Raw genomic sequence first — 23,301 nt, 5'->3', positions numbered from 1 at the left:
CTGTGTTTAGCCGAGGTTGAAAAGCGGTTTGAAAGCATCCAAGTTAAATAAATTGTTAAGTTAATGGTTAAGTTAGGTGTTGCAGGACGTGTGTCTATATCTGGGGTATCACCTCCAATATGATTTTATAATCTGTATGGTGCAGGCCCAGGATTTATTATTAGTATTTGTCGATTGGTAGATTAAAATGACACAATATAGCCTACCATTTATCAACGATCTTTTTAAACTACTGGCTTTAAAGTGGCTGTCTGATAAATTGTTGTCGCACCACTTTGTTTGGATTAAATTGTGTATGTGCATGAGAACTCAGGGTTCTAATGCATTCAGATCTTGTATCGCTTAAGAAAGGATGAGAACCATGATACTCAACCAAAACATGAAAATGAATCAAAACAAAGAAGGGTAAACAAAAATGGACGATTTTAGCGACAACGTCTTTAATTGTGCGGCACACCTTCAAAAAGCAATGCTCAACTAATTTAGAACTTAATGAAGACATTCCTTTTAAACATATTGATATTTGTACAGTTACTATATTGGACGCGTGACAGATGTGGCCTTACATTGTCCTCTGATTATGCAACCGTGAGTCCCCTGCCTGCCGGGGGGTTGAGTTACACCAGCCCAGCGTTTTGTCTTCGCCCTTCGGCCGTGCTGTTCAGCAGGATTGCCTTGTTGGCCTTAGCTTGGGAGAATCCAAATGTTTGGTGGTTTGTTAGTGTTTTAGCAGCTGTGTGTGTGACTGTGTGTAAGCTTGTTTTTCCAGTTGACAGTAATTGTTTAAATGGGACAACGACACTCCTGGGAGGGGAGGGGAGGGGGGGGGGGGGGCATCTGTTTCACGTCTTAAACAATTACCCAAGACAGGAGTGTCACTGGTCGTTTGATAATGTCTCACATTGTCACTGCGCACACAACCAACAAGCAGAGTGAGCTCCTCAAACACACTGCTGGCTTCCTCCCTGGTTTGGAATCATCCATTATTGAGTGTTGAAAAGATAGCTTTATCGCCATGGAAATTAAACAGTTTGCAACGTAGAAGCAGTTCAAAACGTATTAACTTTTATTACAACTGTAAAAGATTTTCTCTCTCTCTCTCTCTCTCTCTCTCTCTCTCTCTCTCTCTCTCTCTCTCTCTCTCTCTCTCTCTCTCTCTCTCTCTCTCTCTCGGGTTCCCCCGTCTCTCTGGTCTTTGTCTTTTATCTCTCGGGTCTCTTTCTTCTCTCCCTCCCTCTCCCCCCACCACCACCACCAGACTGCCTGGTGCTGCTGGTGTTCAAGGACAAGAGTGAGAAGGCCCAGGGCCACAGGGAACGGGCCAGCATCACCCTGGAGGACATCTGTGGCCTGGAGGTCAGCGGGCAGGGCCTGGAGGGGGCCCCCTACACGCTGGCGGTGCTCTGCCTCACGCAGGCCGCCGTGCTGGGCTTCGACAGCAAGGACACCCTCCTGGCCTGGGAGGTCCGCATCCGGTACAGCCTGGGAGAAGGTGAGGAGGGGAGGGGGAGAGGCGTGAGTCTTAGCTTGTGACGCATCTGTTCCCGCACGCACGTTGTTTAAACGCAATCAAACACTGCCCACGAAGCCTCCCCTCTCCAGTGGACGTACACACCGCATCCCCCAGCAGCTCGGAGACGTTCATCGTTTTCTTTCTGGTTGCACTTTTTTTTTTTTTTTTTTTTTGTGAGTTTGTTGTCCTGGTTCATGTCTCCCATTCCCCCTTGGAGACAAACATAAATATAAAACACCCCAATACCTTTGAGGGACTTGAACAGCGTTATCCTCCCACGCCCTAACACTTTAGAAAGCAGAATGTAGCAACACAATCCTCGCGGCCTGTTTTCGGTGTTCACCAATTTGTTGGAGTGGGGGATTTCCTTTTCACAACCGCCTGGGATAACTCCCGTTACCGAAGTGTAAACGCAAACAGCTGTTTTTTGGGGTGTTGGTGGAGGATTCTGGGTGCTGTCCCCCTTAATAATCTTGATGTGTTTAGACTGAGTCGCTTTTGGACCCTTTTGAGATGCTAGCTAAAGGCTGACCACACAACACCAGTACAACCAGTGCTTCCAATACTCAAATAATGCCTGATTGCATGCGTTCATGTCTGTGTACTATTCTGTGTGTGTTTCTGCGTGCGTGTGTGCATGTTTAAAGAAATGTGTGTAGGTGTTGTGTAAACTGCATTGGTGGTGAGGAGTGTGTTTTGCATGTTTTTAAAATGGCATTGTTGGAAAGGATGATTTTGCCACCTCGTGCTGTTAGAGTTTTAATGAGTTTCAATCAGGCCAGGCAGTGATAGAATGTATCACTGACTACAGCACCCACATCAATCTCATCACATCCCACGTCTAACACACACACACACACGCACGCACGCACGCACGCACGCACGCACACACACTTAATATGCACATCAGACACAGTGCTTTCATTCCAACCCTCCTTGGCACGTTTAACTTTCCTAATAGGCAACAATATTGACTGAGTTAGTCAGTTTTTATTTATGAGTCTTTTGTCAATTGCTTTGGCCGGGAGATCTAAGCCCAGAGTAGTGACCACATCCACTGCATCCAGCTTGTTGGCTCTTTTACTGCTGCACTAAATAAAAGCCATACTCCCGTTGTGATCCCAAAGATGAAATCATTGTTATTGGAAAAAAACCGAAAGAACTGCAAGTCACTTCAACGGTTGTTATTTCTGTTCGCTTTCATTCTTTTAGTGTTCAATACAAAATAATAGACAATCGGGGGAGTTGTTTTACTTTTATCCTGTTTGTTGTTGTTGACTCACTCCTGTCGTTGTTCTGCCCGCTCCCACAGTTCACCGGTTTAACGTTGGAGTTCTACCAGGGACCAAGTTGGAGGGGGGAGCCGCCACGCTCCACATATGCAACAACCTTCTGGCGCTAGCCAGGGACAACCCCCCCGTTGTCGTGGGCCATTGGAACCTTCCGGACCTGCGGAGATATGGACCGGTTCCGACCGGCTTTGTGTTCGAGGGCGGAACGCGCTGCGGTTATTGTGAGTCAATTCACCTTTCTGCTCCGTGTTTTTCTGTTTCACATTTTGTTTCCTAATTGCCTTGGCAGCGTTTTTTGACTTTGGCCCTTTCCGTTCGACGCCGTAAAAATTACAATTTGTCGCGGGCAGATGGCTCCCCGTGAAACATTTCACTTCAAAGGTTGGAAGTGAAATGTAGTAGAACTTCATAAACACTTCAGTGTTGATTACACTCACACACTACTGTCACATTCGGCCAAACAACTAATTTGACTGTACAGTAGGGCGTGTGTACTGTTTAAGGTGTCGATTATGGTGAGCGCACTGTTTCCGTGATCCAAGGTGGAGATATTATATTACTGTGTATATTGATTCAAACCTGAGCAATTTAGTCCACACATGCAATCAACTGGTTCAACCCCAGCTGCTAGGGTGTGATATTCAACTGGATGAGTGTGGTGCAACTTGGCTGAAAGCAATGAGTCCTGTGCCCCTGAAAGATACTGTACCTAAAGGAGCAAAAGGCACTATTTTTTTACGAAATATAAGTCAATCATCAAATTACTCCAAACATTCCAGCAGCTTTCTGCAATCCAATGTTCTGCAAAAAAACAGTCAGGGCCAGTTCTGCCGCTACCATTCAGCAAAGTTCCTCACAAAGTCAAGGCCCTAGTTGCCTCTCTCCGCTGACCTGCTCATGCACGACTGGGCATCGTTTGGTGGGAGGGGCTTAGGCCAGAGGCCTATTTGCCTTTTGTATTTTCAAATCTTTCTTTGTTTACGGGATGTCCTCTAAGTCGTACCTAATGCTCCTTTTAAGTGATCAAGTATAAGATGTATGAATGGATTAAGGCGTGGTCCAGCAATACAGCAGAATGAATGAATGAATGAATGAGAACATCTTAGGTCCAATCAAGGGGAGGTCGTCCACAACAACACAGCCGGTGAATAAAGATCTTTTCAGACTTCCAACACTTGTCTAAAGGCGATGTGTCGTGAGTAATGTGCTGCGCTGAGTGAAAGAGGAACACTCCAGAATAGCTTTGTCTAATGAAGTGGTTATGCTGACTCAGTGAAGCTTGTAGGCACTCTTCAGAAAAAACTGCGTTGACGAAGGCGGTTTCATCACGCGGACGCGCGTGTGTTAGTAAAAATGGCATGTGGGAGCCTGCCGGAACTGAGTCACCGTTAACTGTGCTTGTGACTCGGGAGAAATCAGCAGGACTGAAAACCATCTAGTTCTTGTGTCTTAAATTCAGCAGCTAAAACAATAGCATATTTTGCAATTTAGCTTTGTTGATGAATTGTATGTGCTTGCAGCATTATTGACATTTCTGAGTTGCAGCTTCATGGTTGAATGCAGTTATTCAAAGTCACTTTTGGCTGCAAGCGTCAGCTTAATGAATATAATGTAATGTAACTAAAGCCAGACATCTTAGTGGTTTAATCAGTAGTTATGCACCATTGCATCATCGGTGTGGTGTGATCGTGATCAATGGGGTACTTCCGGTATTCAGAGCACAGGATTGAAGTGCGAATGGAGTTGGTTTTGCCTCAAGTATGTGGCCTTTTTAATGGACCATCGATTGGTTGAAGAGAGGTGTGTGTGTGTGTGTGTGTGTGCGCGCACGTGCCCTCTGAGAAGTTGCTCAATGGAGCCGCATTGAAAGAGAGGGGAGGGGGGAGAGGCAGAGCTGTCAGTTGCGTTTAACGTCGACTCTGTCTTCACGAGACGTCCTCTTATTCTTTCTCAAGCTTATTGGAGAAGGGACCGGGGTATGAAGCTATTCAACAGAAGTCCTCTACACTATGTTGACTCGCTGTGTTCCTGATGTCGTCCTACGCTTCCTCAGGCTTAGTGGAGAAGTGACCGAGATAGGAGCCGATTTGACAGAAACCTTCGACACGTCTTAAAACCCCTCAAACAGGAGTTGCCTCGGGAATGTCTTGCTAACTCACATCCCTCCGCAGAGTGGGCGTCTCCTGGCTGCCAAAGGGTTCAGAATGTAAATGCTGTCCCACAGAATAGATGTCTCTCAGCTGCATGTGAGCCCCATGATGCTGCAGCACCGTGTTTGTCCGTCTCTAATCAAGACATTAAATCATTACCCTGGGGGGGGGGCCGGGGGCCGGGCCAAGTGGGCGTCTACACCTGAGGCGCTCGGAGCGTACGCGCCCCACGCTAACCCCCTCCCCCACACACACACACACACACACACACACACACACACACACACACACACACACACCTCCTACTTCGCCATCCAGACACCCGACCCCGAAGAATGCGCAGCCCGGTTTATTTAGCTCGATCCGATATCGGTCCCTCCCCCCCCCGAAGACCCTGTTTGACCTTAATACGCAGAAGGTCGCCCGCGGCCCGTGTCACGGTGGCAGGGGGAAACAAACCGACAACAAACGGAGGCGCCGAGCGTACGGACGTGTGGCGGGCAGTGAGCGAGGCCCATCTGCCGTGCTCCTTGAAGGGTGTGAATTCCCGGTGTCAGTACATTTGATCCTCCTCAGGCCGGCCCGAACCCGAACCCGGACACTAAACAGCTTCTGTGGGAGGCAGACCCTTACCGGACCCAGACGCCCTAGGAAAGAGCTTGAGAAAAAGGCTCTAGCAAGGGCTCTACACTCGGGGTTGGATTTGACCCTGTGAAGAAATGTTTCCATTGGAAAAAAAACCTTTAGCATGTAAAGATTAGGACTTGCTCTGTGATTCCTTATTACCTCCAAATTATAAATATCAAATCCTCCGTGTGTGTGTGTGTGTGTGTGTGTCCCTCTTCACGATGTCGTTTACGTCCCCACACTCGGTGCTCACTGTTGTTTCATTTGGCCTAATGCTTCCACTCTGGGTTAGGGTTAGGGTTAGCGGGTCGACACCGAACCGGCAGCTGTGAACACCATAAAAGCTCAGAGTCCTCCTCAACCTCTTAAACTAACAACTTTAAAAACTAAAAACTAGTTGTTGAAACCAACATTTCCGAGCCTTGACTTAATCCTGGCTTTTCTTTGGAGAGAAATGCGACCCCTTTTAAGGTGGTTCTCTTTAAAAGAAATAACAAACAGAAACAGACATGATGTCATCCGTCTTGTCTGTTTTCTGAGCGAACCACAGTGGGATGTGGGTGGTCTTGGCAAGAGGGGGACCAAAGGGGGTCTCTCTTGGTGGCGGTGTCTTGCTTTCAAGTGACAGGCCTAGACTGGGGTCAGGGGTCACTAGGTTGTACAACCCCTGGCCTCAAAGTGTTTGCCACCCTTTTGTTCACTTTTTAGATTGAAGCGGAATGCGTCATGGGGGCCGTAAATCAGGAGTGGGGTTTAAGCTTTGGGGAGCCACCTTGCTCCTTCTTACGGTAAAAATGTTCCCACTGTCACACGGTATATAACAGACGAAACACAGCGTTGGACGGAACCAGGCCTTCATCGATGAGATGAAATAGATGACTGGCAGGCGAACGTGGGGATGTTTTCATATCTTGTATCCGTCCACGTCACATACCCTTTCCATTCTCCTTTATGTTCACATTTAACATCAAAACAACCATACTGTGGGGAGAAGGAAATGTGACATGTGGGAAATGTTTAATGTTTTTGAGATTGGATGACTGTCGTTGTACTGTTGTACGTACTTTACCGATTTTATAACTGAATATCTGATTGTCTAATCGTCTGCCTTTTGACATGCGTCTCACAACAGGACAGTTTTCTGAACCAATCAGTCAATTATTTAGAGAACAAAAAAAGAAAACGCGGCGATGTCCCTGACACACTTTAATGTAGAAAACGACAAACCTATTAACGAGAGCCCTTCTTCTCTCCCCAGGGGCCGGCGTCTTCTTCCTGGCGTCGACGGAGGGCGAGCACATCAGCTTCCTGTTCGACTGCATCGTCCGCGGCGTCTCGCCCAACCGCAGCCCCTTCGGACTCCGCCCGGTGCTGCCAGGTCAGTGGAACCCACGGGCAAGGCATTACAACGAGACTCGGGGTACAGCTGATAGACATCAGCTGCGTTCGAAATCGTTCCCTGTCACGGATATAGTGCACTATATAGGGTGCTCGCCATTTGCTCGCTTCCGTATACCACAATGCAATGCGGTTGTGTTTTTCCGGAGGAGAAGAAGAAGCTGAATAACCGCGAAAACGAATACATTTAATGACGGAGTCTCCGGCTTTCGTTTTAGAAATGTCAACAATTTATTCGGGATTTAGCGTAGAAAATTTAACACTCAAAATTAATAAAAAAAATCTTGATCAAGGTAATGTAACATTCAACATCAATATAACCTCCAGCTTTCCTTGTGAGTTCCCGGTTTGTTTACATGATGTGGGCACATCTGTCTGCGTCACACAAATACCCGGCGCATTTACTGACGCAAATGACGTTTAGAAACGTTCCCTGTAAAGTGCACTATATCATGAACACTATATAGGGAATAGTGAGTGAGTGAATAGGGAATGATTTCGGACACAGCAATGGAGTATCTAGGAGAGCTAGACCCCCAAAGCTGCTGCTCAGTGGTTTACTTCAGACGACCCCCTCCACAGGTTTAACACCTGCTACTGCGTCACCTCTGATTGGCTGATGGGGTTCCCGGGTCACCTGCTCGTTAAGTGTTGATGCGACACACCTGTGCTATGCTTAATGAGATTGAACTGAGGGGTAGTTTACAGAGGAACCAGCATCCCTACAGCCCTAGAATCAATTGAAGACCCTTTTTTAAAGTGTGTGTGTGTGTGTGTGTGTGTGTGTGTGTGTGAGAGATCCAAGGCTAACCTGCAGATGTGCGTCCACGTCCAAAAGGGGGTCAATGGTGTCCCCATAACGGCTCATCTCTCTCTCTCTCTTTCCTAATCTGTGGCCATTTTTAAACCATTTCAAATGAATGGAATGTGGGCGGCATTAACTTAAAAACACTCTCTCTACTATATTTATATCTGTGGATGTGGGCAGTGGAGGGATCACTGGCAGCTGTTGAACATAATCAAATTATCTTTAAAAAGTAGAGCATATACAGGCTACCTCTTCAGAGAGCGCCTCTGTGGGTCTGCTTTTAGTCCCGCGGCCGGTCAGCAGAACACAGTGTACTCTTCTGAAGGACAGCGCACTGCTTGCATGACAGTGTTGCAAAGAAAGTAAACTCAATAAAGTCAAGAATGTAGTCGAAACGGTCTTAGCAGGAAGAAGAAGAAGAGGCAGAAAGAGGGGGAATACTAGTCAGAGGAGGAGTTTTTCCTGCCCACATTGATTTATAACTCTTGCAGATTCTACCTCGATACCCTTTTAACGAGATGAAATCCCAAGGGTTATGTTCCCTGGTGGTCCTCCCTGGACCCCCGGTGACAACTGCGGTAACAAATCGCCGGAACACTGCTGCGCTACAGAGAGGTCCCCCTGCTGCTAACAGAACCACTCCCCGGGGATTGGCCCCTCGGCCCCTAATTATGATGTTCATAATTCACGGCGTCATCCAAGAGCTGGCCGTAGACTCCGGGGAGACTCTGCCGCGCATGGGGTAGGATATCGCCGCGTCTGGAAGTTATTCCAGCTGGTTTTCCCTGGGGTCTCCCAGACAAAGCGGTTTCCTCTCCGCTCGGATGACAGGGGCCCATAACTCCTGCTTTAATTGCTCTGCGTAGTAAAAATGAATAAATAGCGCTGGGTGGGCGATGGGGGGCGGGGGGGGTCCTAGATTACACAGGCTGCGGCGTCCCAGCCTCTGATCATCCCTGGCATGTCTGTACTGTAACCTCATCCACAGGATTTCACCGGCCCCCCCCCCACGTGTGTGTGTGTGTGTGTGTGTGTGTGTCCGTCCCATGCGAGCGTCCTTATATAACATATCCTCTCTCTGTATTTTGATTAATTTCTTGGGTTTCCTCCTCCTTCTTGAGTTAATTCTGATCACAACAATTGACATACACCCCCCCCCCTTCCTCATCCACAATGCCTGCTGGGTAATGGGGGGGGGGGGGGGGTTCGGGGTTATGGATTATGAAAACGAACCTCCTAGATGTATGGGTTGACCTTGGGACATTCATCCCTCACTCACCCCCTCCCTCACTCAGATCCTCACCCCTTTCCCAGGGATTTTAAGCCGCCAGTGGTAGCCCCCCTACCATGGGGGGGAGGGGGGGTTTGTGGTGGCGCTATTAATAAACACTGTAGCACAAACACCAGGACGTCCCGCCAGCAGACACCCAGAGGTCTGTCGTATGCACGGAACACACACACGCACACGCGCACACGCACGCACACGCACACACACACGCGCACACAGGCTTCTGTTTAGACGCATAATACACACAGAAGTGAGAGTACATTGCCCAAAGAAACCTCTCTGTCAGTTTTGACTCTAGATAATAAATGTCAATCCAGCATAGCCTCCTGGTTGTGTTTTGGTTCAGGTAATGTTAAAATATGGCTACCTTATGGATATGGTGACATTACTGTTACATTATGGTTATGGTGGCATTACAGTTTCATTAGTTACGTTACGGTTATGGTTAAGGTGACTTTATAGTTACATTACAGTAATGTTACGGTTAAGTCGGAGTTAAGGTTATATTACGGCTATGGTTAAGGTGACATTAAAGTGACTTTACAGTTGTATTAAGGTTATGTTATGGTAATGTTATAGTGGCTTTATAGTTGTATTGAGGTGACGTTATGGTGACATTACGATTGTATTGAGGCTATGTTATGCTCATGTGATGGTAACGTTGTGGTGACATTACATTGAGGTTGTATTATGGTTGTATTGAGGTGCTGTGGTGCTCATGTGATGGTCACGTTGTGGTGACATAACGACATTACAGTTGTATTGAGGTTACATTGTGGTTGTAGTGAGGTGATGATATGGTGACATTACGATTGTATTGAGGTGATGTCGTGCTCATGTGATGGTAATGTTGTGGTGACATTATAACGACATCACAGTTGTATTGAGGTTATAATATGGTTGCATTGAGGTTATATTATGGTTGCATTGAGGTTATATTACAGTTGTATTGAGGTGATGTTACGGTCGTATTGAGGTGATGTTACGGTTGTATTGAGGTGATGTTGCGGTTGTATTGAGGTGATGTTACGGTCGTATTGAGGTGATGATACGGTCGTGTTGAGGTGATGTTACGGTCGTGTTGAGGTGATGTTACGGTCGTGTTGAGGTGATGTTACGGTCGTATTGAGGTGATGTTACGGTCGTGTTGAGGTGATGTTACGGTCGTATTGAGGTGATGTTACGGTCGTATTGAGGTGATGTTGCGGTTGTATTGAGGTGATGTTACGGTTGTGTTGAGGTGATGTTACGGTTGTATTGAGGTGATGTTACGGTTGTATTGAGGTGATGTTACGGTTGTATTGAGGTGATGTTACGGTTGTGTTGAGGTGATGTTACGGTTGTATTGAGGTGATGTTACGGTTGTATTGAGGTGATGTTACGGTTGTATTGAGGTGATGTTACGGTTGTATTGAGGCTATGTGGTGCTCATGGGATGGTAACGCTGTGGGCCCCGTGCGTCCATCCCCAGACCCCAGCGGGGGTCCCGCGATGCCGCTCCAGTCGGAGGAGCAGGTGACCCGGGAGGACCAGGATCTGGAGAGGAGGCTCAGCCTGCTGTCCCATCGCTATAGTAACGGTGAGACCCCGCCCCCCCACTCCCCCTTTGTAGATGTTCAATTAGTTGTTCAGTTGATGAGCTGACGTCCACGTTCCCCTTTTAAAAAAAACGTGTGTGTGTGTGTGTGTGTGTGTGTGCGCGCGTGGTCTTTGCACACAAATTACTTCTTGGAAATGATGCATGTTGTCTTTAATCATGGCGTGGTTAGTCTTCTAACTAAGTTTGCAGATTTGACATAGCTGATGCTCGCCTGATTTATAGTGTTTACTGGGTAGTGGGGGGGGGGGGGGGGGGGAATCCTCTGCTAAAGCTGCTGCGATAATAAACAGCCAATCGGCGTCCGTATCCCTCATCTCTGTAACCCAGATACATCTTCATTAAGTTCCGCCGGTCGCGCCTCTCCCTCAGATCCGGGATTCGCTTCTCATCCCGTGTTCCCTCCCCCCCCCTCTCTCTCGCCGCAGCCCTGTCCGTGTACACGGCGGGCGCCGGCGACGACCGCAGTCTGTCGGGCTCCTCGGACACCTCGGACACCAGCCGCTCGGACGGCAGCGTGGGCAGCCGCCTGACGGTGTGGGCCGACCCCGGCCCCGCCCCGGGCCCCGCCCCCGGAACCTCTGACGTCACCGCCGCCGCCGCCGCCGGCGCCGGTCCCGTCGGGTTCGCCCGGCTGTCGATCCCGAGCGCGGAGAGGCTGTCGATCGGTCATGGGGGAGGAGGAGGTGCCCGCCCCCTCGCCAAGCCGCCCCGCCCGCTCCAGGAGATCGGACGCCAGCGTTCCTCCGACAGCGGCATCGCCACCACGGGGAGCCACTCCTCCTACTCCGGCAGCTTCTCCTCCTACACCGGCAGCCTGGACGGCGTTCCCGGGGAGGAGTACGCTCCCGGCGCCGGCCCCGGCCCGCCGCCGCTGCCCTCCAGCGGGGACCCTCGGGGCCCCTGCACTTGCGGCTCCGTGTCGGGCCGCGGCCCCGCCCACGGGCACCTGTACGACACGCCCAGGAGCGTGGCCAGAGACGATGATCAGCCCCCTCCCCTCGCCGCCGCCCCCGGCACAGAGCCACTTCTCCTCCAATCAGAGGAGAGCAAGACGGAGGGCGGAGTCACGGGAAGCCTGTCGCCACCGCCAACGCCGCCGCCGCCGCCGCCGCCTCATCCGGGACACGTCCAAGCCCTCGTCCAATCAGGAGACAGCAGGGGGAGCGTTGTGGCGGACTCCTCCCAGAGCTACACCTCCATGACGGGCTGCTCAATCTGCTCCACCTGCGGGGGGTATAAGGTAGTCCACGTGTGGCATAGTTTAGTCGTCATTCCACCAGATTGTGTTTTCCCGCGTTTTCCGCGGTAATTGGGTCTGAATTGATGAGGCAGCGATCAATTACGTTGGCAGTCTCTGATGAGTCCAATTCCACTCATATTTGGTTTGTTTATCAGTCTGTCTTTCCAGATTGTGTTTTTGGAGTCTCTGTGGTTGTGGGTGTTGTGTTGTTTTGGTTTTTGTTGGGCCAATTCGTTTGCGTTCAGTCGACATTAGGGTTGAAATCAATCACCCCATTTCCTCCGTCACCTTATCACTCCTACCACTGCAGGCGGTGCGCTGTGTGTTTACTGGAGTGAAGCGCCCTCTGCCCACAACTCACTCCACCAGAGGGATTTATTTCTCTTTCTGTCTGTGGAGAACGTAGGCGGGAGGTTCTCTGTGGATGTTACATAAGGGATCGTCTCTCAAGTCCGGATTTAGATTGATCGTCTGTAGTCTCGCGGCAGATGAGCTTGAAGCTGGGCAAACCGGGTGTTTCACGTTCTTTCGCGTCATGTTTGTTTTCGACCAATCATCTCGCTGTGGGCGGGGCAGACACAAATCGTCAGCACTGGTGATCTTGTCTGCAAAGGTGGGAATGGTTTGAAATCAAAAACTGTGCTGTAGAAACACACTTATTAAAATCTGCTTCTGAAAGCTTCAACCACTCGCGCAAATGAGATTCTCTTCAGGAGGGATCTCCGTAGCGCGACCCGAAATAAGGCGTAGCTTTGCCCCTTTCGGCGTCTGTTTCTCCCACCCGGAAGTTGTGCTGTAAGGTAGTCAGACTGCATGAACCTGGGAAGGGGTCAGGGCTAGACAGCAAGTGACCAGAAGTGGCACAACGCACTACCTAAACAACCAAGGGATTCAAAAGCAGTGCATCTGTTTTATTAAGGCGATGGTGATGTACATTTTCTAATGATAGTAATAAGAAAAATTGATGGCCATAGTCGACACAAATGAGTTGAAACCAAAAGAGTGGTTTGTGAGTGTAGCTTATCATTTCTATGCCTCTAAGCTGAAATAAAACTCTTCTGTGTTGCAGGCCAATCCTGCCTAATCCTGCTGTAAAAAAAAGAAGTAGTCTTTGCTCAAAGTATAACTCATTGTTATACAAAACCTGTGTGAACAGACCTTATCGTGTTGGCGTCAGCTGTTCGATGGTGTGTGTGTGTGTGTGTGTGTGTGTGTTTGTGCTCCTTGTGCAAGCGCACCAGTGTGTGTGTGTGTGTGTGTGTGTGTGTGCGTGTGTGCATGCGGCATTTCCACACACTTGTATCAGAAGAACTCAATCCCACAGTCCATCTGTCTGAATCCGTGCACACATTCACCAAACGGCATTAGCACGAGCAGACAGGGATGGCACTGGCTCTCTGCCTTAGCATTGGCGGTTCAGTTTGTTGTGCTGGTATGTTGTTGTGATAGAATTAGTAGGAAAGATTGAATCCTGGTTTGTATCATTATCTAAAGATTTTGGTTGGCTACCAGTTGCTGAGAGTGGAGAATCCCCTCTGTTTTCCCTGTATCGTCACCACAGCAGAAGTTGGTGCTACTGTAGTTTTATGTTTCTTTATCGGTGGTGTGGTTGCAAAATGTCTGTCGCAGACAGAATCTAAATGTACTCACTTGAAAAGCTGCCTGTGTTTGAAATCAGATGTTGAGTTTTTTAAATCTTGAAACTTGGAGTGCAGTTTTTACTTTGTTTCAAAGAAAACCTGAGGTAACGTTCTGAACTCCTGAGAGTTCTTCTTCTTCCAGATATTTCAAACTAAGAGCTCCACCTACTGGTGGTGTATTTAGTGAGGAGGGCAGACAAACTTTTAACTGATTTAAAGTATTTTCCACACTTTAATTCTTCATCTAACTGTCTAAATCCACAGTTCACCAGAGGTACCTGTCAGTCTATTGGCGCTGTAGTAAAAACAATGATTGTCCCTGATTGACAAATTGATGATGATGGACACAAAACTTAAAATAAACGTTTAATTAACCATGCTCAGCTTTTAAGGGCTATTATTAAGCTGTCTCTAATAAATCCGTATTAAGCCGAGAGCAATCAATATTACATGAACAGAGCTTGTTACTGTTTTCATCTTATGACACAACCGTTTTGACAGTACCTTTCTCCTTATTGTCCCACAGTGGCCACCGTACAGCCCTGGCAGTGGTTCCGGGATAGCAGCCATCACAGGTAAGTAAGGGTCACGTCATATTCATGATCTTTTATATCCTATATCATTCAAGTATCGATAAACTATTTTCCCTGGGAGAAGTTGGAGGATATATGTAATTATAATTCTCTATGGATTATACATCATACAAGACTTTGTACAAGACTCATAAAGTCTTGTATGATAAACTTATAAAGATTAAAAAATATTGGAATGTGCCGATATTTCCAGCAACACACACACCTCAGTGTGTTCCGATCAGCCGCCATCGAGACGAATGTGTGTGTTTTGTGCGTGTTTGTGCGTCCAAATGTGAACATGTAAGTGTCACCTATTTGGGTTCCCCGACTGAGCCTCCCAGCCCTTGAGCGTAGCACCGGGGTGAAGCCGCCTCATTGGTCAGTGCCCCCGGGGACATCACGTTTCCACACCCAGCAGATAAAGGGCTGGAGACCCCCGTGTGTCCGTCCGGTCCCCCCGCAGAGCCCAACGGGACGTCCCAGACGGTCAACATCTCCAAAGACCCCCCCGGCAAAGGGGGGCTCGCGGCGGCATCAAAGGAGAAGAGGCCGACGATTCTTCCCAAGAAAGGGCGGGAAAAACTAGCCAGCCTCTTGGCCGAGCTCATGGGGCTCTCCGACTCCGACACCCGAACCCGCCGCCTGTCCCGGGCCAGGACCGGCGCCCCGGGCCTCTACATGTCCATGAGCTCCGTCCTGGGACCAGGGCCGGAGCGGGAACCCGTCCGCACCTCGTGGCTCGGAGCCCCGCCCCCGACGACCGCGCCTCGCCGGGAGTCCGCCGTCATTTATGAGAACTGTCTGAAGTGCATCGGAGCTCGCTGCCACGCGCCGCCACGGTTCCCCTCTTCCCTGAACTACAACGGGAGCAGCACCTCTTTGGACCCGGGCGTCGGGCCCCTGGGGTCGTTGGGGCCCCTGGCGTCGTGCCTCCCCTCCGGAAGGGCCCGGACGACGGACGCCATGGCCCCTTCCCGCGGTCCGCGGCGCTTGCATGCTCACGCGTGCGGAGCGACTTCGGGCGGCGAGCGTCGCCATGACGACGTGACCTTTGGTCCTTCTGTGGCCGACGAAGGTAAGAACTTCGGAAGTCTCCGGGCAGCCCCACTGCCACCCTCGCCTTCTCTTCCTCCGCCTTCTCTCGTCCTGGGAGCTGAACTAACCAATAATGGCAGATGCTCCTTTCAGTTTGTTTCACCTCTTCCTCCCGAGCGGATCTTCCTCCTTTTTGTTTCTGATTGGATTTCTTCTTTAACTCAAACAACAAACCAATCGCTTGTCGGTTTCTGCCACCGTTTTCTTCCTTGAACCGTCTTCTCTCTGCATTTTTCTTCTCAAGCTGCCTTTGTCTGTTCAACTCTTTGTTTCAACACATTTTTATCATGGGGGGGGGTTGGGGGGGAGGCAGTTACACTTGGTGCGAGAAGAACCAAATATAAGTTCAAACGGCACTGCACACGCGCCACAAGAAAATTGAATTGTCAGAAACGCTGTTCGTGCGAGGATTCATGTTTCTCGCCCGACCGATATGTCCCCCAGGGGGGCCGCTGTGTTTACGATTCCACCTGCGGGATGCAAACGAGGTCGCCTTATCGCCTCAGCGAGCCGCACGTCAACGGACTGCGTACGGCGTCGCTCCAGCATGGGGTCACGTACGATCCACCCACGCCCTCGTCTCCATCACGCTCGACCAACGACGGAGAACGAGACCTCAAACGTGTTTTCTCTCGTGATATTTCTCAACAAAATGTGCAAAACGACCGGTATCTTCTGCCGTTTTACATACTATTACTTTAATCCCCGTCTTCGCTAGCCCCGTTGGAATCCAGCATTAATTAAAAGGCTGCGATTAAGTTATGACTCGCATTATAAAGGGATGGACTTTTGTTTCCCCCCCCCCCCCCTCCTAATTTTTTAAGCCCTGTTTCTCTTTTATTATCTCGTCCTCTCCCCAGAAAAGAGGACGCCCAGCGAGGAGGAGATCTGCTGCGGAGGTCGGCCCACCAGCGAGGCCATGGAGAGGAGCAGCGAGGTAGGGGGGAGGGGGGTGCACAGGCTGTAATCCGCTCGGTCGCTATCGAACGCTCGCACATTTCACTCCATTACACCTCCTGGTCTGAGTTCCTCTGAGGGGGGTTGTGGGGGGAGGACTTCAGATAGCCAGACACGTCAGCGTCTGTGAATTTAAATACCGATTGTGAGTAACAAGGAGAAGAAAATTATGTCGACAGGGAGGTTTATAAAGGAGTGAAAGAGGTCGTTTGCATAATTGTGTTTGGTGTCTCGTTGAAGCCGTTGAAACAATGGTCGTAGATCAGCGCGTGTTTTTATGAAGAAAAGCTTTTGTGGTGCGGAATTGCTTTTTTGCGTGAGTTCCGACCGGGAGTTCGTACTCTAATGCATATAGTTACTCAGTGCGGGACTGATTATCTTCTTTGTGTTTACGTGTGTATGATAAATCAAATATGAGAGGACTTCGAGCATTATTCTTCACTTCAGGAATGTGTTGCTCAAAGCCTTTGGAAATTACCAAAAAAAACAAAAAACTGTTTCCTTCACAAGCGGGTCTAATTTGGTTTTGTTTGGGGCATCTTGGAGGAAGGTGAGACCTGTCTTTTAATTAAAAACACAGTGCTGGCCCTCTGCTATCTCTCTCCTCCCTGGGAGACATAAGCTTGTTGTTTTGGCAGCAGCAGTACTTAAAGCACTTGCCACGCAAGACAACCACACAGACGACAGAAAATAGAAACAAAACAACAACAATGCAAGTCTTTTCTAAGGGACGAATCCTTCTCTACGATTTTTGGTCGAAATTGAGCCAAAGCTTAAGAACGCTCCAGCAAACTATCCTGAATTATTTTTCTTCTTAACTTATCTTTTGAACTTCAAATGGCTTCGCCGTGCTGCACCTCTGGTCATAAATCATATTGTGATTGCGGTGCATGGTTTCATGAACTCGCAGGCAGAGGAAAAAGCCAAGTGTGAGCTTCTGGGGAGCAGCGGAGCCCCGAGATACCTCCAGGAGCCTGAAGGTGAGTTACGCCCCCCCCCCCCCATCCATCACAACACGGCTTTCCAAAGGGTAAACCTCATTTAATTACATTTGTCGTGAGGATTAGGTTATAGGCTGAACTCTGATTCCAGGAGGGTACTGAACAAGTATGGAATATAGGAGTTGAGGTGTTATACTGGTATCATTAATGCTGACTCAGTCAATGTATTACTGTCTTTTTGGTTGGTTATCGGCTGCTGGTTACATTTACATTAAGGGCATTTAGCAGACGCTTTAATCCAAAGCGACTTACAATAAGTGCATTTGTCAGAAGAAAAATAAACGACAATAAATCGCTGTTGGTACAGTACGGATGTTCATAGAACCAAGTGCCAAGCACTAACAATCGCTAAGTTAACCCATTTCCCATATACAACAAAGATAGCTAGGATAAAACACTAAACAATGCACAGTACTATTTTTCAGTGAAAAAGGTGAGGTGTCCCTGGGCAAGGCACCTAACCATCACTGCTCCAAATGAGCTCGCCACATATGATTGTGTGTATTAATCTGTCTATGAATGGGTGAATGTGGGGCAGTAATCGTAAAGCACTTTGAGTGGCCACAGGTCAAAGAGTCGCTAAAATTTAGTACATTGACCGTCTATAATTATAATTAGATTTATTGATTTTATTCTGCTGCCTCTCCTTAAGCCTGTAATGGCTCTACCCTGTAATGGCTCTAATGTCCAGATCAATAAGAAAGTAAATTCATCCAAGTCTCAACTTATCAATGGTAATGCCCCCGCATCGATAGAACCCATCAATTTCTCGTTAACACAACACATCCATCATCCATCGCTGGCTGTGAAGAGGACTAGACAGACCAGGGATTATGTGCTGCACCACTCGTAAAGTTAGCATCCCTGTGTGAATGAGGGAGGGGTGGAAAGGGTCAGGCGTTGTTTGAAGTGAACCCCCGAAATAAACAGGGATAAAACCTGACCTGTGGCTACTTGTAAATGGCCCATCATCGCGCGCGTCGGTTTTGTTGATTAAGAGTTCATAGAAAATTGCCTATAAAAAGCATACTTTTGTAGTTCACCCAAGGGAGAATGTACAAACACATTTCGTGTTTGGATTTGTGGAACCTCTACCCTGTATAGTTCACTATTTAACAAGTTTTTGTAGCGTTGCCTGAAATATCAGAGTACAAAAATCTGGTTCCCTTACTTCTAATGCATTTATACCCATAATGCATCCTAAAAGAAGTGCGGGATTCGGGGGAACGCACACACACACACACACACACACACACACACACACACACACACACACACACACACACACACACACACACACACACACACAGCGTACCTGTACAAATCATTGAGAGTCCTAAAGGTGTGTGGCCTCTTCCTAAGCAACTTTTTGACTGAACGGCCGCATAGGGTACAATAATCTCTCGAGCTCTTCCATACTGTCACGGTGATTAATAACTGTAAGACGTGAAGACCTGACCTAAAGCATAGTTTTCCCCCTTTTAGATTCATTATAAATATATATAGATGCGTATTTTTGGGTTCATTTATCAAACCAGACAAGATATAGGTTTCACATATATCTAATTGCTCTGCCTTATAGAGAAAGAACCGTAGATCCGTAGGGCTTTGGAAATCAGCCCATTCACATTCACCGCCTTTTTCACTGTACAATGTATTAAAACCGGGCAGTTCACTCAAGTCGTCTGTGTGAGCGTGCGTATGTGGGTTGGTGTGTTTATGTATTTTCTCTGAAGGATTACTGTGCCTAGCTGTGGGAAGAGTTCCCCCCCCCCCCCCCCCCCCCCCCCCCTAGGAGGATTAATCAGAACACACACACACACACACACACTGCAGGAAAACACTATTCCTCACCAAAGTCGTTATTTTTTTTTGCTGTTTTTTGCTCCGAGCCGTTTGGATTTATTTGGTACACACAAGCTGCAGCTCGAAACATGCTGGTGGTGGATGAATGCTGTAAAAAAAAAAAAAATGAATAAACACTTCCACTCAATAAAAATCATCTAGTGGAAACAGCTTTTTTTTTAACTTCCTGAGAAGGGGAGTCAGGCCTTCCTGACTTCCCGGGGCTCAGAGCTCCGCCCGCTGGCCCCCCCAGAGCTCCACTGCTCTCTACGGTCGTGTGGGCAGAACCCATCCCGGTAATGGCGGCCATTACGGTGGGGCCCCCACCGTAATGGCCGCCATTACGGTGGGGGCCCCACCGGCGGTACCACTCCTCCAGTGGCGCATCGATTAGGGGACCTTTTTGTTTGGGGGGGGTGGGGGGAAGAAAACAAAAGATGTTGGCTCTACTGTGAGCCTAATGGCTTCCCCGGGGGGGGGGGGGGGCAGGGGGAACTAACAAGTCTGGCTCAGCTGAAACCAGTTGTTGTTGTTGTTGTTGTTGTGGTGCCGTACCTACCCATGTGGCTCGCGTCGTCATGGTGACACGGTGACTCCCGCTCGGACAGTAGGGCTGTTGTGGTTGTTTTTTCATTGGACTGAATGATTACATGTAGTTAAATAGATGGATGGAGATGTTTATATATTAGGCATATGTGTCAGATGTACAAGTATTGTATGGTCCGGAGCCCCTTGTGAAGGTCACACCTCCAGTACGCTGTTAAGGAGAATACGAATGAGAGGGAATGTGAGGACGTCCAAACGGGGACCCGTCCCAGCCGTTTGAGATGTAACTGTTGTGCCACATGCGCATAACTTAGCCAGGCGCACGCCTCGCCACATAGGTAAGACTGGTACACGTCGGTGTAACCTCTGGCGGGCTCCAGTCCGACGGACGGGGAGAGCTTTGTACGCGGGGCGTGTCTCCTCCAGGAGACTCACAAAGCTTCCCCTTTAAGGCTCTCGCTGGGGAGAGCTGTTACTGTAAGGATGTAAGCACGGGTTTGTTTTGTGTGTGTGTGTGTGTGTGTGTGTGTGTGTGTGTGTGTGTGTGTGTGTGCGTGTGCGTGTGTGTGTGCGCTTGTGTGTGTGTGTCCGTCCACACAATACATAACATTTGCATAACATTACAGTACAGGTAATGTTACTGTAACTACAGTACAGTCCTGCACATCCCATGTTAAAATATACCGTCGCATGAATGTAAACATTTCTCAACCAGCGCAGTTCTTGGCCAACACGGTAGCGGCACCGTAGTTTACCCGGAGGCTGCAGGCTCCCCTGGGTAAGGCCTGGGGTTGACAGGGGTTGACCGGGTCAGCCAATCAGAGCTGAGGCCTCGTGTAGCATGTGTTGGACCAAGAGAGGGAGTCATCCAATGCAAACCAGTGGAACGCACAGAGTTTAGTTTGGTTCTCGTTTGAAATCACTCGTCGGGGTCACACGCAAAACACCTTTTTTAAGTCACGTCGTCCATAGCGACGAGGGTTCCTCTGAGTTCATCCGAGCAAGCAAGTTCGCCGTCCGAGGAAAAGGGGCGCGTTCATGCGTGTCGCTAGGCAACGTCCTCGGACCTCCGAGACAGATGGATAATAAAACGCACCATTGCTCCCCTAAAAACACCCCAATTGAGGTACTTCATTGGGGTACATCTTGGAATTAATGTACGCACTTATCCTATGTCGTACGTCCTGGCATTTTAATGTATGCATGCTCATTGTATGTTAGCGTTGTGTAGCGTCTTATCCTAGCTATCTTTGTTGTACACGGGGAATGGGTTAACCTAGCGATAGTTAGTGCTTGGCACTTGGTTCTGTGAACATCCGTACTGTACCGACAGCGATATATTGTCGTTTCTCTTTCTTCTGACAAATGCACTGATTGTAAGTCGCTTTGGGTTAAAGCGTCTGATAAATGTAAATGCAAATGATTCGAATCCCAGAGCATTGCGGCTGGGATTCGTCAGAGGCGCTGACACTTAACAGCTCCGCTTCATCTTCATCTTCGTCCTCGTCGTCCCCAGGGGCCGTGTTCGTGTTCCCGGCAGAGGGGCCCGTTCCGGAGAGGCCCTGGGCGGGCGACGGCGTGACATACGTCAACATCCCCATCAGCCCCACGTCCAAGAAGCAGCTCAACTACATGGAGCTGGAGATCCAGGAGACAGGGGCCCCGGGGTTCAGGGGCCCCGGCGCGCTCCCCCCAGCCCAGAGTAAGCTCCCGTGTTGGGGGAAGGAATCTTGGTGTCTGTGCTGGAAGTTTTAATTAAAATATAATAAAAAATTAAAAGCATAAACACTGGCTCAAATGGATGATGGCGGAATAATCGTAATCATTTATATATGAGGATTATAATATGATTAAAAGTTTTGGTGATTAAAATATCATTCTCCAACAATATTAAATGAAGCAGATGAAACCACTCAAATTTAATAATTAAAGTGCGCGTCGTTCCATTGGATTGATTGCCTGATTATGACTGATAGTCATAATTACACAATATGTTACATATATTAAGAATTATAAAAGTTGTGCCTGAACTCGGTCAAAGCACACGAATGAATGATTTGAGCGTTGGATCACTTTGGATTGATTGAAATACGGAAACGTCCCTTAACTCAAAGGGATCTTTTCTCCGTTCTGACGTACACAACCTGTCTTCCTTTGCTGCCTTTGTCCAGTAATAGTGGTCATATCCCAGCGCACCAGGGCAGTAAGCCTTCCTCAACCATCACAGGACTATATCCCGTAAGGAGAGCTTCAGAGTCATCATTAGAGCAAATTCTTTGTTCTCTGGGGTCTGGTCGATAATTGCACCGTTTTCCTGCATCGCCCCCGAAAGACAGCTGGGGCCCTTGTCATCTGACACGCAATTATGGGATGTAATAGTTTCCGGAGGAGCACGGAGGGAGGTTGGGACGGCGGCGGCCCGGACACGGGAGAGTTTGATGTATGGTGTCAGTGATGAAGTGTACCGCCTCCCCAGCGGCACAGCCCCATCGCTTGACCGTCTCCGTGGCAACACGGTTCCTGCCGTCGCCGTCGCCCTGGGAACAGGGGTCAGGGGTCGCGTAGCCTAACAGCTGTGGATCGGGCCATCTTTAGCTCCATTCTGAGGGGCGTTTCGCCCGGAACGCTCTTTGCGTGTTTTCTTAAACACAGCCGTGTTTCTGTCATGACACCGGTGGGGAAACTGTGACTGTCAACGCAACAGCACATCCCAAAGTGTGGTCCGCGGACCGCCAGTGGTCCGCGCCGGTACTGCTGGTGGTCCGTGGAAAAGCAAAACAAAATATGAAAGAATTGTTTTTTTCTTAACATTCCTTTTACCAGAAAATTCCCATAAAAATATGTGGCATCCGTTGTGTGCAGCCAACTTTATTTTAAGCCTGTTGTACTGATGCTATGACCAGTTATTTTTAGTGCTAGTAGGCCTTTTTTTTTTTTTTTTTTACATATTTTATTATGTGTATTATGAGGTGGTCCGCGGAAATTCCTGATTACTAATAGTGGTCCACACACACACAAAGTTTGAAAACCCCAGCCCTAAAGCACGTCACCTTCTCCGTCTTTATTTGAATGATGTGCTTTGACACCGGCTGTGATTCGAGCGGCACACCTGAGCACGGTGAAGTGGGTTGTTTTCAAAGGGAAGCGGTTCAATTTAGAGAGATGGAGAGGGTTGACATAATTTGATCTTCTCACACACTTGAGCTTTGACAGGGCTCTAAACCTGTGTGTGTGTGTGCGTGTGTGTGTGTGTGTCCCCCCCCTCAGGGACGAAGGGGGGCGGCTCCACCAGGTACGCGCACATCGACATCACCGCCACGGAGACGGCGCACAAAGTGGGTACCCAGCATGCACTGGGGCGCCAGGAGGGCCTTCACACACTAGAGTTCCGGCGGCGGGGGGCGCCACAGTGACTCTGCCCCCCCCACACCCCCCCTCCATGGACTGCAGCAGCACCTATGCTGAGAGGCTCATGACTCTCAGCGGACTCACGGCCGACCACGACTCCACGTCTGTTCTCTGACTTCCTGTGTGACCTCTGAACTCTCCCGAGAAGCCATCCAAACCGGGAACGTTTCTTTAAGCATGGTTTTTTTTGCATTTTTATGCTTGATGACAGATTGAGAGAGACGGGAAGGTATGGGAGATGGGTATGGTCCTATAGGGGTGTGGTCCTCTATGGGTGTGGTCCTACATGCAGCAAAGGACCAAGGAAGCAGGAATCGA

General features: G+C 48.8%; 1 protein-coding gene across 1 annotated transcript in view; it reads left to right on the top strand.

The window, feature by feature from the left end:
- Positions 1 to 23,005, top strand: part of LOC307091356 (uncharacterized protein) — a 23,545-nt gene extending 540 nt beyond the window's left edge. The window contains exons 3-13 of the mRNA XM_079758300.1: positions 1,259 to 1,492; positions 2,826 to 3,026; positions 6,841 to 6,960; positions 10,548 to 10,655; positions 11,102 to 11,916; positions 14,083 to 14,131; positions 14,595 to 15,206; positions 16,087 to 16,163; positions 17,094 to 17,163; positions 21,092 to 21,277; positions 22,843 to 23,005. Of these exons, the coding sequence (XP_079614426.1) occupies positions 1,259 to 1,492; positions 2,826 to 3,026; positions 6,841 to 6,960; positions 10,548 to 10,655; positions 11,102 to 11,916; positions 14,083 to 14,131; positions 14,595 to 15,206; positions 16,087 to 16,163; positions 17,094 to 17,163; positions 21,092 to 21,277; positions 22,843 to 22,988 (2,618 nt within the window). The 3' untranslated portion in view covers positions 22,989 to 23,005. The remainder of the gene's footprint in view (positions 1 to 1,258; positions 1,493 to 2,825; positions 3,027 to 6,840; positions 6,961 to 10,547; positions 10,656 to 11,101; positions 11,917 to 14,082; positions 14,132 to 14,594; positions 15,207 to 16,086; positions 16,164 to 17,093; positions 17,164 to 21,091; positions 21,278 to 22,842) is intronic.
- Positions 23,006 to 23,301: the final 296 nt, after the last annotated feature.

Source organism: Pollachius pollachius (assembly GCF_949987615.1).
Source record: "Pollachius pollachius genome assembly, chromosome: 20".
Taxonomy (NCBI): Eukaryota; Metazoa; Chordata; class Actinopteri; order Gadiformes; family Gadidae; genus Pollachius; species Pollachius pollachius.
Note: the sequence above shows the minus strand (reverse complement) of the source record. Positions and strands in the feature narration are given on the sequence as shown.